Raw genomic sequence first — 14,211 nt, 5'->3', positions numbered from 1 at the left:
CAGGCGGCCAGCTCTAGGAAGAGTCTTGGTGGTTCCAAACTTCTTTCATTAGGAATGATGGAGGCCACTGTGTTCTTGGGGACCTTCAATGCTGCAGAAATGTGTTGGTACCCTTCTCCAGATCTGTGCCTCGACAATCCTGTCTCGGAGTTCTACGGACAATTCCTTCGACCTCATAGTTTGTTTTTTGTGCTGACATGCACTGTTAACTGTGGGACAGATAGATGTGTGCCTTTCCAAATCATGTCCAATCAATTGAATTGACCACAGGCGGATTCCATTCAAGTTGGAAACATCTCAAGGATGATCAATGGAAACAGCATGCAGCTGAGCTCAATTTCGAAAATCATAGCAAAGGGTCTGAATACTTATGTAAATTAGTGTGTTTATGTGTTTATATTTGAATAAATTTGCAAACATTTCTAAAAACCTATTTTCGCTTTGTCATTGATGAGAAAAAAATATAATTGAACTGACTCGCTACAAATGAAGAGCCAGTGATTTTATTTATTTGACCTTTATTTAACTAGGCAAAGAGTTAAGAACAAATTCTTATTTTCAATGACGGCCTAGGAACAGTGGGCCTGTTCAGGGGCAGAACGACAGATGGTCAGCTCGGGGTTTGAACTTGCAACCTTCCGGTTACTAGTCCAACGCTCTAACCACTAGGCTACCTTGCCGCCCCAATAATTGAAGTCTCTTCAGAATTGGACTACTTGATAACCAACCACAACTATAAAAGCTTCAGAACTGGATTGTGAAATCTCCAGCTCTCCGACGGTTGTGTGGCGTCTAGCTTTATCTGAAGCTTCAATAGACATCAGTGCACATGCACACTATCTAGTCCTTGGAAAGAGAGCTTTGTACAACAGACGAGTCATATAATCAATTCTCAAAGCTGTACCAGCCCATTTTATTCATTTACACACTTGATCTCACATAAATAACTTTATTTGGGGCTTTCCAATCTGAAAAGCCATTTCCTTGAGTCAAGTCATTCATTGTTATGACCGAACAAAAGCAGTAATGGTTTATTTAAGTGATAAGATTTCATTTTAGTTTTTCTGCCTGTTCCGTGTTATGCGTTGTTCCATTCCTAATAACAATTTGGTATAATGTCAGTAATAATCACATACCTCCACAACAAAAACTGAAAGTGAAGTTTCAGTACACTCATTCAATCATTAAGGAATTCAGACCAGGATTGTTTTGTCATCATGTTTAATACTTAATTTCAGTCATCATTGACTGAAATTAAATATATGTTAGGCCAGAAAGTCAATATTGTGTGAGCAAGTGTTGCTTATTTACACATAATAAGTTGTCAAGTAAATATGGTCAGTGTGTGTCTTCATCACTGTGCTTTCTGTTTCTCCCACTGTTCTGGTGTCAGCGTCTTCTGTTCAAAGGCATGGATCTCTTTTAGCTCTTCAGCCAAGCAGGTGTTCACCATCCTGAAAAACCAAAAATCAGAAACAAGAGTCAACTACAGTCTACTCCACATATCCATTCAAAGTTAGCTCATAACACATATCAGCTCTACCTGCCCACTGTGCCTACCTGTGTCTCGCCAGCAGTGGTTTCCCCTCAAACTGGGGAGACACTATTAGAACTTTGAAGCTGGCAGCACATCTGTTAGGGGATGTGTCTTCAACTTCCTGTGAAAATAAAGCCGGTAGAACAGGGCATTGGTGGGGTGTGTCACACCATAGCTCAGGAGTGGCAATGTGTGAATGGTTTTGCTCCAGTCCTGTACTAACACACAAGACTCAACTAAGGTTCTGATCATGAGCAATTGAGTAGTAGAATTGGGTAAGAGCAGAGCTAGAACAAAAGCCTGTACACCCAGTAGCTCTCCAGTAGGAGTGTAAATGTACAAATACAAAATGACCAAAATCAGCCCAATTCTGTATCACTAATTGTTTTTTCACCAATCAATCACAGCATAAGGCAATTTTAGATTTTTTTTAACACCTTTTTTCTCTCCAATTTTGTGGTATCCAATTGAGTTACAGTCTTGTCCCATTGCTGCAATTCCCTTACGGACCCGGGAGAGGCGAAGGTCGAGAGCCGTGCGTCCTGCAAAACACGACCCAACCAAGCCGCACTGCTTCTTGACACAATGCCTGCTTAACCCAGGAAACAGCACCAATGTGTCAGAGGAAACACCGTACATCTGGCGACCACGTCAGCGTGCCAAACCCTCTCCTAACCCAGACGACGTCTCATGGGTCTCCCAGTCACGGCCAGCTGTGAGACAGCCTGGGATCGAACCTGGGTCTGTAGTGACGCCTTAGACCACTGCGCCACTCAGGAGGCCCACGCACATTGAATTTAACAAACAATTGGTCCCCCAAAACATGCACCCCTCCGTTGAATTTCAAAATCCCGATGTGGCCCGAGCTTAAAATAAGTTTGCCCACCCGTGGCATAGGGGTATACTACAAAGCAGGATCAATGAGTTAGCCTGCTAACTTGCCAAAATATTCTAAAATAACTTTTTATTCTTGGAAATATAAGCTTGAAAAGTGCATGTTCTAATGGTCCAACAACCAAAACCACATGTCTAAGTTTCTTAATTAAGCAGAAAAGCTATATTTATTTCTGGTTGTTTATCAAAGTTGTTTATCAAGTATAACACCCAGATCTTTTCACATCAGATTTTCAGAGGTGATCTGATTAGTCAAAAGACCAATTAGTCCAAATAATATCAGAATTGAACTCCCTGTGTAAACGCAGCCTATGATGCGCAACATCCATGTTCATTCATTGCGGAATAGGGATACATACCACATGCACCGCTCCGATCTCCTTAATTAGTTTGTCACGGATGTGATCTGTTGTAACAGACATACTTTTGGTGTCGCTTTATGATCCAAAACGTTACGGTAGGTTATTTTGTTAAACAAGATGACGAAGCGAAAGGGAAGGTCCACTACCATGTATGTATTGAGAGGCGGAATTAGATACTCAGGAAATGTGAAAGTATCCAATCGCAACTATGGAGTCAGAACTTCTAACCAAACAGCTACCAAATAGGGCGGGAAGAATATTTTTACACCAATGAGCGCTAGAAATGGACCATCTCGGAGTGACCAATCAATTGGGACATGTGGGGGTCCTTATTTTACGATCTTGTTTCATTTCTTGCATGAATAAATAGTTTGTAAATATACCTTCTCACGTGATCAAAGATACACAATTGTGGGATTTTTCTCGTAAATTCACATTTTGATATGTATAAAATGTTAGTAGAATGTGTGCTTTGAACTATGTTATGTCAGGCATTAGCTTGAACCTCTATTAATTTGAAAAGAGAAAACGTTTTGTTACAACGAAGATTATCTATTATACTGAGAAGATAGTCGAGTGACCGCTCTAACAATGGAAATACATGTCCTCCAAGATGGAAGGCAGGCGAGATCAGGTGGGACCATTCTAGCCAATGAGAGGGCAGATACGCTTGACACACCAATACGTCGTTTTTCTCAAAGTTGCAGGAATGCCACGTGCATCCACTTATAGTAAGTAGTACGTCTGTAACAGCATGAACATTAAACGTTATTAGTCAAATAAGCCTCAAGTAATTCGACACTATCATAGATCTAAATACAAAATGGGTTTACCTCACATGGACAGATTTTGGGTGGAGTAAATGCTCTCGCTTCGCTTCTTCCTCTTTTGTTTACCGTACATTTTTCTCACGTAGTATCGGTTAGGGGGAAATTAATGTGCATATGTTTTTCATAATGCTGGAGTAAAACTATATATTACCATACTACTCACATCAGGTTTAAGTTCCTTTTGTAACCAGGTAGAAGTCAGACTAGCTAGCTAACTGTTAGCTGACACTAACTTGCTTATTATTGACACATAACTCCACATCTGGATTTTATTTTGGTGACTTGATCATTTCATGTACATCTACTATGGTCTTGGAGGTAGAGAGTTTATTCGGGGTGTACATGCTGTATTGCACCAATCCCAAATTCAAGGGTCGTATCTACATTGGTTTCACTGTGAATCCAGAGCGTCGTATAGGACAGCACAACGCCGGGCGACACCGAGGTGGAGCCAAGAGGACCAGTGGAAGGGGACCTTGGTAACTAACAGAACTAATGTAAAATAATATGTTGCCATTTCTACAGTCTTTGAGAGACCTTGTGCAATCATGTAGATTTTGTCTTTGTGCCGTCTCCAGGGAGATGGTTCTCATCATTCATGGCTTCCCCTCTGACATAGCTGCTTTGAGGGTAAGTCAGTAGGAACTGCTTATCTTTAGCCTAATAGGCTGATCACACCGCTCGCGTCGCGATATTTAGAAATCGATGTTATTCAATGAATGTGCCAATGAGCATCTGCGTTGCTAAGGGCTAACATAGAAGTCATTCCTATTTCTGACGCAGATCGCGCTGCAAGTCCTGCCTCTCCCATCTCCTCATTGGTTTACGCTTTGATACACCAGAAGTACATTAATTTCCACTGGAACTCTGCGCTTGCCTTGCAGCATTGTGTTGCAGAGGCAGTTTCAGTGCGTTCTGTGTGGTGCATATTGGATTTTTCGAACGTATGCATCAAATTGTATGCATTGAATTGACAGAAAGTAGCAAAATGTGAATGTTGAATTTTTATTGCACACATATCAAGGAAAAAAAAAAGTGGGATAACATAATTAAAACAGTTTGGCTGTAGAATTTCTTTATTTTTTTGTATAAATGTATTTGCCAAGTATATTATTTATTCGATGACATCCACAAATTAATTGTGAGAGAGAGCCTATCATATAATTTCCCTCCAAAATGCAGTTTTGGAGCGAAATGCAATAATAAATAGTCAAGATAGCAGAGTAGGCTCTTTCAACAATGAGACGAACATTGAGGAAGGTGGTCTTGATCGTGCTGTTGGACCGGGACCAGCCCCGCTGAAAGTGCCGTTCTGTGTGGGTCCAGAGATGGTTAAAGTCCCGAAAGCAAGTAGGGGAGTACCACCGTCTCATTCAAGAGCTTCGACTGTTTGGAAGAGGAATTCCGAAGTTACTTTCGTCTGGACCGAAGCCTGTTCGATCACCTGCTCCAGATGGTCGGAGCCAGGATCGCTCGAATGGATACCAACTACCGGGAGTCCATCAGCCCAGATGAACGCCTGGCAATTTGTCTCCGGTAAGCTAAATTCTAGTACATTTTTAAAGCCTTTGATAGCATAATTGATTGATATTTGATATATTGCTTTTATGTGCAAGCTAAAGGGCTCTCTAGCTAATAGTCCCTATTTGACATCAGATGTATTTTTACAGAATGTCCATTAGGACTATAACTTTTCCCAAAGTTGGTTTATAATCCTTTTTTAATTATGCAATGTTACCAAATGAAAAGAAAGTTGGGGTGCCTTCTGCTCTGATGAAGGTAGGCTAGTCTTCTCCAGGACCCATTGGTTCAAGACAGTTAGTCATTCATTACGTTCTTATTGGACTCGCATTCACTCTTAAAGAAAAGGGTTCTGAAAGTGTCCTTCTGCTTTCCCCATAGGTTAACACTTTTTGGTTCCTGGTATAAAAAGGTTATACATGGAATCAAAAAGGGTTCTCCTATGGGGACACCCGGAGAACCCTTTTAAGTAGATGGTACCATTCTTTCTAAGAGTAGAGTTGGCCTGGGCTACAGTTTATTGATATAGTCATAGACTGAATTGTACTGTTTCAAGGCATTGTTAATGATGGTTGATGAGTATTACAATATAATTAGTAGAGCATAATATACAGTAATGAGTAACAGTACTCAGTATGAGTAGATAAAATATGTGGGTGGAATTCAAGTTACACACACTGTTGATAATTATTTTGAATTATATTTTAGATTCTTGGCGACGGGACTCCTACAGGACCATCAGATTCAGCTTCCGAGTTGGACGGTCCACGGTGGCAGGCATTGTCCCCTCTGTGGCACAAGCCATTTGGGACTGTCTGGTTGGTGAATACATGTCTCTCCCCAAGGAGGAAGATTTGAGGGGTATCGCTGCCGAGTTCCTGGAGAGGTGCTATTTCCCCAACTGTCTTGAGTCCATTGCCGGGAAACATGTGGTAATCCAGGCTCCACCGTGCTCAGGTTCACAATTCTACAACTGCAAGGGTACATATTCAGTTGTACTCTTGGCTGTAGTAGATGCCATCTGCGGTTTCCGTGTTGTCAATGTTGGTGCTTACGGCAAGGGAAGTGATGGCGGGACCCTCCGGGACTCTGCCTTCGGCCAGGCATTTCAGGATGGCACCCTGGAGATTCCACCACCTGCATCACTCCCTGGGGCAGAAGACCTGGGACCTGTTCCCCACGTCTTCGTCAGCGACGAAGCCTTCCCTTTGGACACCAGCTGCCATTGCCAAAGCCTGTAAGGATCTTTAACATACGACTGTCCAGGGCAAGGTTAGTTGTTGAATGTGCCTTTGTGATTCTGGCAGCCCGGTGGAGAATGTATCGGAGAGTGCTTGGTCTCAGTCCCTCAAATGTTGATGCCTGTGTGAAGGCCACATGTGTTCTCCACAACTACCTGCGGAGGTCTTTTCCAGGAGCCGCTCTGGATGAAGATGTGCACGCCAAATGGTTACCTACCTGTCACCAGGGCAGGTGCCAACAACACCCCCAGACAGGCACTCCAGGTGAGGAGGAAACTGACCACCTACTTCTCATCGCCAGCAGGTGAAGTTCCATGGCAGTATGCCGTGGAGTGAAACAGCTCTTTTAAGAGCCCCCTAACACAAAGGTTATTTTCAGAACCATCCACCGTTGTCCATAAAATTGCATTTTTCCCCTATATTATTTTATGTATAATTTCCTCTCTTCATTTGGAAGTTATATTTAAGTGAAATGTGGGAGTAAAGAGCACACCTTAACCCCTTCCCTCTCCCATTAACGGCAGTATTATACACACCTGGCATGGTACATCAGGTGAGCGGGAGCACTAATTAAGGTTATACGACATGATAACAAAGGGAAAGGGTAACCTAGGGTCCATAAAAATATTACAGTTTACAACCATGTTCACTGGTCTGACAAAATACAGGTGGGAAAAAAACTAATTAGGAAGATAATGTGTTTTTTTTTTTTTTTTTTTTTTTTTTTGATCGGCAAATGTGTAGGGAAGAAATAAGCAGATTAAGTCTAAATGAGATATTAATAAACAACTGAAACAACTGACTATGAAAACATAATTTAATAAGTATTCAAGTACAGGAAATAACATGACAGGTATGTATGTTGTTTTTGTAACTATTGAAAGAGGTGTGTGTGTGCTTGTAAAAATGAAAAATAAATGAATGTATAGCCTGTAATCTGTAAGACAACAACAAGAGCATGTATTTTTGGCACAACTGCAGACAGATACAGGCACTACTCATAAAGCCTAGACATAGTAGGGGAACTTCAGACATGGCCATAAAGAGAGAGAGGGCAGGGCACTGGAGATCTGAGGTACAGAGAGGACTGGAGGAGAGGTGTGTGTGTGTCTGTCTCTGAAAAAAAGAAAATAATATTTAGCCATAACACAGCTAAACAAACAAATGGCCCGTGGATTTCATGGACCAGTCGATGGAACTTAACTTCACAAAAAGTTTCAACACCCTGGTTTTCAAGTGGTTTTAAATGAAATAAATATATTCACCTTTAGTCTTGTAAGAGACCAAGAAGAGCATCTGTGAATTCTCCAGTATATGAGTTTGAATTCTGTCAATTCAGAAATCTAATAATAGATAATAATAACTAATAATGAATGCTATCCTAACACTTTATAAACAAATTACTTTATGAATTGACTGAATTTAAACGGAACTGGCGTGTGTGAAAAGAAAGGTACAATGAGGGAGGTCAAAACAACAACCAGACAACTCCTCTTCCTGTCCTTCCTGTTAGCTGGTCGGCTAAATTGACTCCATTTATGGAAAGGAAGAGAAAAACAACACATACAAGCTTAACATAATATAACACCATAAAAGGTGAGATTTATGTTAACTAAATACTGCTTGTATAGTGTAGTTAGTGGTGTAAATATTGGAACAGTGTGGTAAAGTTGGTAATACTTGCTGTTTACTCATGGAATTTGTATTTCAGATCAAAAGATGAATATGACAGGCAAATATTTAGACAGCAAACTGTTGTTTTAGGATATTTTCTAACCCAGAAACAACAGCTATACATTTTTCTCATATTAATACTTTGATCTGAAATACCAATTAACCTACATGAGTATACTGTAAAAATGACCTACTTTACTTCACTGTCGCAACACTTATGACACTACTTGTGATGTGGAGGAAAAAGAAACGGATCATTGAACTCGACTTTGAAAAGCAGCTGATACATTTTAACCTTGACTGCTGCTTTTCTTTGCTGGCAGCCTTTTCGGTGTTGGCACCAGGCTCATGGCAAAGAGGGTCTCTTCATCCTCCTTCCTGTGAGCATCAGGTTGGGCTGCATCCCTCTCGACGGCTTGGAGGAGCCTCTGCTGAAATGAGTTGAGTGGATCTGGCGATGGTCGCCCTTGTAGATGACATTGAGGGTCTTGATGCTCCGGTGGCGACAACACTTGTGGATGACGTAGTAGAGGGTCTGGCTGTAAAATTGTCACTCGTTGCCCTAGGCACAATAAATGGATCCAGAAAAGAAAGAATGTGGCAGAAGCGCCAAGGCTGCTGGCCTGAAGCTGCTGACCCAGACCTCTTCTTCTCTTTCTCTGCCCTTCTCTCTCTCTGATACCTGTCCCTGAGTCCTCTCCACTTCCTCCCACAGTCTTCTTAAGATAGACATGAACATGATAAGCCAAACCATTACCTAGCATAATTATAGTTATTAGATAGCTATCATGGACATGTCACCTACTGTACACACAGACACACACATGGTTATCTGACCAAATTATTAGTTGTACAGTACTATCTACCATTTCTATTACTATTTATCTGACATTCAAACTCAGTCAAACATGATTATTTGGGAAAGTTATCAGGGATAGTAACTAGCATAATTTATATGACTATTTCTTTCACACACACACCTCATTGGCTAGGTTAGCAAGCTAGGTTAGCTAGCTAATGTTAAAAATCTGTCGTTATGCCCCTGAACAAGGCAGTTAACCCACTGTTCCTAGAACGTCATTGAAAATAAGAATATGTTCTTAACTGACTTGCCTAGTTAAATAAAGGTAAAAAAAAAAAAAATAGCCACATCTAACACTGCTCACTACTAAACTGACCTGGCAGTCCTACTCTCGTGAACACTTGTCTCCAAGCAGCGTTCTTTGTGTTTATGTCCCTGTAGCTGTCAGCAGTTGTGTCAAAAAGACACTGTTTTGAGGAAACTGCGAAAATGATTCTCCTCCATGTGTCCAGCCGCATGCGACCATCTGCAAAAGATACCTGCATCAGTATAGTTACTTAGCTGCACAAAATGTTATGCAGTAGTGATGCAAAACAGAGTCGGTGTGTTCGAAGTGTTACAGAATCAGGTACCCATGTGCCATCTCCTCATTAGTTATACCCACGTGGGTGACTGAAAGACAAACAAGGTCAGTGGCGGTAATGAACCTAATTTATGAAAGTTGCAAATCATAGTATAAAGTCAAGAGAAGAAAAGGCCTGGAAGGAAGAGAGATGACTAGAAACGATTCGGTTTACCGTTTTATGTGTGGATTAATTGGCGAAGTAGAGGACCTTGTGTATTTCAGGTAAAATAACAACTCAATGTTTATATCCCAGGACAAATTAGTTAGCAAGTGCAAGCTACTAGCTAAATTGCCATAAATGTTTAATGCTTTTCGACCTGTCCCCAAAATAATATAATTGGTTCAGAGTTTGTTTTGATATTTTAACCTGCGTGTCGTGATCACGTTTGGTGTGGGGTGACAAAATACATTTATGCATGATGGCACACGCGCGCAGCCGGTTTGGGTTCTGTGTAACTTTCAATTCATCAACCTTAGTTACACCCCGCCCCATACGTGTCACTTCCCCACCAGATTGACGTTTCAAGACCTAACCTCTGTCTTCTCCTTCCTTTCATCAACAGTTTGAATGGGCATGGCAGAATCCCCACTCCTCCCGACGCCTGTCCCACGTCACCCGGCGCTCAAAGAAGGAATCCAGCCTGCAGTTCCACTGGCGTGTGGTGTCCAACATGTTGCGGGTGATGCCGTGGAGCCGCCTGCCCCTCACCACCCGCTGGCTCAAGCAGGAGTACAGGATGGACTTTGAGCCTGGCCTTCAGCCGCCGCTGCACATCCCTTTGGCCTTCGGCAGCATCAGGGCCAGGAAACAGAAACCGAAGGATGTGGAAGAGGAACAAGAGGAGAAGGGTGCAGATATATGCCTCCTTTGTCAGGGGACTGTTAAGGTAAAGCTCATGGCGCTTTATAGTAAAGCTGTACAGTGGCCACCAATCCTGGTCCTGGAGAGCATTGAAGACGCAGGGTTTTGTTCCAAACCTGCATCGAAACATCTAATTTAGCTAGTTGACTGCTCATGTGGACCTTGATTAATTTAATCCTTTCAGTCTGCAGATAAGATGACCTGCTTCCATCCCTTATGTCACATGACCAGCCACCTGATTTGCTTAGCCAAACACTTTCTGACGGGTGAGGCCGCACATCTCCTTCCTGTGGAGGGGGAGTGTCCCGGTTGCCGTCACTCAGTACTGTGGGGGAGTCTGATTCGCCACAAGAATGGCTGTTACGGAGACCTGGAGAAGAACACAACCTCATCCCAAGTAAGTGGCGATTCAAATGTAGGAATAATGATTGTTAGTGTTTTGTATTTTACTTATTAATTGCCTCAATAACTAACAGTAAAAATATTAGGATGAAGGCCCAAGGCATCTGTGATACTTCTGTTAAATGACTTGTAATAATGCATCTGTGCTGTTCCACAGAACCATTGGACAGATGAACTGCAGTTCTAATCTGAATGTGATCAGTCAGAACCTTCCTAATATGAACTTTGAACTGCTACCGAGTCACCATGACTGTACAGAGAAAAGACTGCGAAGATAGGATGAAATACAGTAGATCAATGACTAGCAAGTTACTCTTTAATGGACTTCCTGCAACAGCAAAGGGTTGATCAATTGATTGATCCATCAGAAGATTTAATGTATGCACAAAAATCATGCTGATCTGGTGTGAAAAATGTTTTTAATGCAGCATCTGAACCCTTTTTATATTGTATCTGTTAACTAAAAAACAATCATGAATAACGCAGTTTTAAATGTGTGTGTAAAACCTATATGTATTGTATGTACAACCAATAAAACATAGATGCTTTGTTTTGGAGCCAAGGAAAGCACACGTTTTTGACCCTGAGGAAGTGTTTATTTCAATATGATGTACCCACAAAGTTTCACTCTTTAAACCCATCACTAAAATAGCACCTGAGACCATATAGATCTAAACAGACATACTCTATCATCAGAACACACAACAAAATAACCAAACTATTTCATAAAAAAGGCAACCATATAACATATCAACATCAAGTGTTTGTGCAAGACAGAAAACATAGTGACAAATAGATTTGAAAAAAGTGCATGGCTAGATAGACCCATCAGTGTCTCTTCATGATGGCTTTAGGTTCCTTTCTATGTACTTCATCTCTTGTCACTGAGCAGGGCTAGTATATGCAGTGACCACAGGCTTTAAGAAAGAAAACATGATTAAACAACAATGAAAGCATTCTCAGATTAAGCATAGCAGCTAAACTGTAAATACATTGTGTATGTGATCAAATAGCTTCAGTGAAGTGTTCAAGAGCATGTGAGTATGGAACATGCATCTGGTCAAACCATTTGGCATGTGTTCAAATTCTCATGCTCTTGAAATTAACTCTTACCATGCTGGGTGCTGCAGGGGAGCAGAAGCGGAGCAGCTTGCAGCTGTAGATAGTCAGGGTGACAGAAATGCCGAGGAGAGTTGCGTGCACGAGGAACCACTCGACATAGAATGGATACACTGAATTCTGGGTAGGTGTGGGCGATAGCAGACACAGAAACAGAGTTTGAGGTATGAGTGAATGACGCTACCATACTGTTGCTACGTTTACTTTTCTAACCATCTTCAGCACTATTTGTATTGTGTTTTAATATTAATGTATTCCATCAACAACCTTTGATTGACACATACAGATGTTCTGATTGCTACCAACTACTAAGTCTCTGAGCTGTACAAGACAATAGTTTCCCCAGAACTTCCCCAAATCTTGTCACTGTGAGATTCAGCTGAAGTAGTTGATCTCGGGACAGATACATTATATAGGCCTTATATACAGTATACTGTATAGTCTGTTCTAACTATTTCTATGCGACTCACCATCAGCTTGTCGCAGGTGATGTGATGATGTGTGTTGTTGTAATCAGTGAAAAGCCAGCAGTCTGGCACTAAGTGGGTGTCAGACAGCTTTCCTCCTACGACGACCACGTTGAACATGGCCATAAGGCAGGTAGCCAGCTGTGTCCCCAGACACGCCTTCAGCTGAAAGGACGAGGAAAATAAGACATTAGATGTTTTTGTCTTCCAGATATAAATGAACTCTCAGTTAGATAATATGATAATTTAGCCTGGTTACAGATCTGTTTGTGCTCTCTTGCCAACTGACTGTAGGAGTAGGCAAAACAGCACAAACAGATCTGGGTTCCGACTATGATGACTCACTGTGGGAACATGAAGACTCTGTGCTGCTATGGCCACACTTCCCGCCACTATCGCCTACAGAGAGCACAGCACAGTTAGCTGAAAATCCCCCATTTCATGGCAAAATACAGCAAGGAAAAACAAGAACTAATCATAACTTTCTTCACTTGTTCAATAATAGCATGAATTTATAAAGCTAATAAGCGGCCAAGGACATGCATAGAGAAGTATCCTACTCACAGACAGGGAGCCTATCGCCCTGGTTACTTCTTCATTTCTCTGATCCAATCGGTTGGCTACACTGACATAAACTGAGTTGAGCACAAACACACCCAAAGTGATCTGAGAGACCTATGATGAGAGGAAATATCCACAAAGTTAAGATTCCTACAGAATAAATGTAGTAGGAAGAACAGTTTTATAATTGCATTTTAACGTTATTAAATCAAGTTAAGTAATTGAGAACCAATTAACAATGGAATACAATATCAGTAGTTTAGAAAAATAGCCTTATTCTGTAGGGAATTGATGAGGATTTAGTTGTTTCTTAGATTTCGCATTCCGCAAAAATAGACTCACACACCCCCAGTGCTTTGGGCTGGAACTCCTGGTAGGTCTTGCGGGTCGGGGTCTCAGTCTCAGCACCTGGAAAGTCGTGGTCCAGAAATGTAACATCGAAGAGGGAACCTCTCTCTTCATTCACGTCGCCGGCAGGTTGTGAACTGGCGGATGAGTCCGCAATAACCCCAGTTTCAGCAACAACTTCGGCGGGATAGAGGATGGAAAACCATATGCCAATGTGGAAAACAGACCCCTAACTGTTTTAGCCTATACATAACCATAACTGTTCTAGGCAATAGGCCAAGGTAGGCTTCCAGAATTGGACAAAAATAAACCAATTTATTTCTTAGGGTTAGTTTTCGTTTGTTTGGAAATTACATTTGTTGACCACATTATCCGGACATTTTGAAGGAATTATGCAGCCTAGTAGGTTGAATTTAAATAAACAAATGCAATACGAAAATAATTTACCTTCCATTTCCACAGAGTTGCTGCAAAGATATCCTACAGCCTATTTAATAAACAGCTTACGTTTTGTATTTGAACGTAGCACATAAAATGAGACGAGTAAACGCCCAGTAAAGTTTTATTTTCCATAATGTCTGCCCTCTAGTGAGAGAAATTTGATCCTACATTCCGAAGTTGTGGCATAGGCACATAGGCAAACCATTTTTCGGAAATTGTATTCCATAATCATACATCTTATTACTAGAATCCCAGTATGTTTTGAGTTGCACATTAATCAATCAATCAAATTGATTTATAACGCCCTTTTTACATCAGCCGATGTAAGTGCTATACAGAAACCCAGCCTAAAACCCCAAACAGCAAGCAATTCAGATGTAGAATCACCGTGACTAATTTGGACATTTGGAAATATAACAGAACATAAAAGTTAACTCAATACAATTTATTTTAAAAATAACACTTTTTTTAATTACAAAAAGAAACACAATATTACTCTTAGCAATTAGAAATGACATATACTGT

General features: G+C 41.2%; 3 protein-coding genes across 13 annotated transcripts; 1 reads left to right on the top strand and 2 right to left on the bottom strand.

Moving 5' to 3' along the window:
• Positions 1–886: 886 nt before the first annotated feature.
• zgc:112271 (BolA-like protein 2) lies at positions 887–2,870 on the bottom strand. The gene is given in 3 exon segments (NM_001160518.1): positions 887–1,454; positions 1,561–1,658; positions 2,791–2,870. Coding segments are annotated over 3 exon segments (261 nt in total). The 5' UTR covers positions 2,854–2,870; the 3' UTR covers positions 887–1,354.
• A 536-nt stretch (positions 2,871–3,406) lies between these two features.
• slx1b (structure-specific endonuclease subunit SLX1B) lies at positions 3,407–11,320 on the top strand. Of its 10 annotated transcripts, none has more exons than XM_036987798.2 (6): positions 3,457–3,524; positions 4,030–4,102; positions 4,202–4,253; positions 10,050–10,373; positions 10,533–10,745; positions 10,908–11,320. In XM_036987798.2, the coding sequence occupies exons 1-6, from the start codon at positions 3,503–3,505 to the stop codon at positions 10,935–10,937; spliced, it is 714 nt and encodes a 237-aa protein (XP_036843693.1). In that variant the 5' UTR covers positions 3,457–3,502; the 3' UTR covers positions 10,938–11,320. The 10 variants fall into 10 exon arrangements, with proteins under 10 accessions (XP_090040208.1, XP_090040210.1, XP_036843693.1 ...); XM_090184080.1 differs by lacking the exon at positions 3,457–3,524 and adding an exon at positions 5,853–6,649 and having other exon boundaries at positions 3,658–4,102; positions 4,202–5,159; XM_090184084.1 differs by lacking the exon at positions 4,202–4,253 and having other exon boundaries at positions 3,452–3,524.
• A 4-nt stretch (positions 11,321–11,324) lies between these two features.
• Positions 11,325–13,828, bottom strand: LOC110531922 (uncharacterized). Of its 2 annotated transcripts, none has more exons than XM_021615407.3 (7): positions 13,693–13,828; positions 13,244–13,422; positions 12,901–13,011; positions 12,682–12,735; positions 12,340–12,501; positions 11,864–11,989; positions 11,325–11,667 (listed from the first exon to the last, which is right to left on the bottom strand). In XM_021615407.3, the coding sequence occupies exons 1-7, from the start codon at positions 13,697–13,699 to the stop codon at positions 11,632–11,634; spliced, it is 675 nt and encodes a 224-aa protein (XP_021471082.1). In that variant the 5' UTR covers positions 13,700–13,828; the 3' UTR covers positions 11,325–11,631. The 2 variants fall into 2 exon arrangements, with proteins under 2 accessions (XP_021471082.1, XP_090040211.1); XM_090184085.1 differs by having other exon boundaries at positions 13,244–13,305; positions 13,693–13,821.
• Between the last annotated feature and the right edge of the window lie 383 nt (positions 13,829–14,211).

The sequence above is a fragment of the Oncorhynchus mykiss genome, chromosome 9 (genome assembly GCF_057628025.1).
Source record: "Oncorhynchus mykiss isolate SJ-2025 chromosome 9, ASM5762802v1, whole genome shotgun sequence".
Classification (NCBI taxonomy): domain Eukaryota; kingdom Metazoa; phylum Chordata; class Actinopteri; order Salmoniformes; family Salmonidae; genus Oncorhynchus; species Oncorhynchus mykiss.
The sequence above is the reverse complement of the archived record's forward strand: the minus strand, read 5'-3'. Positions and strand labels throughout refer to the sequence as shown.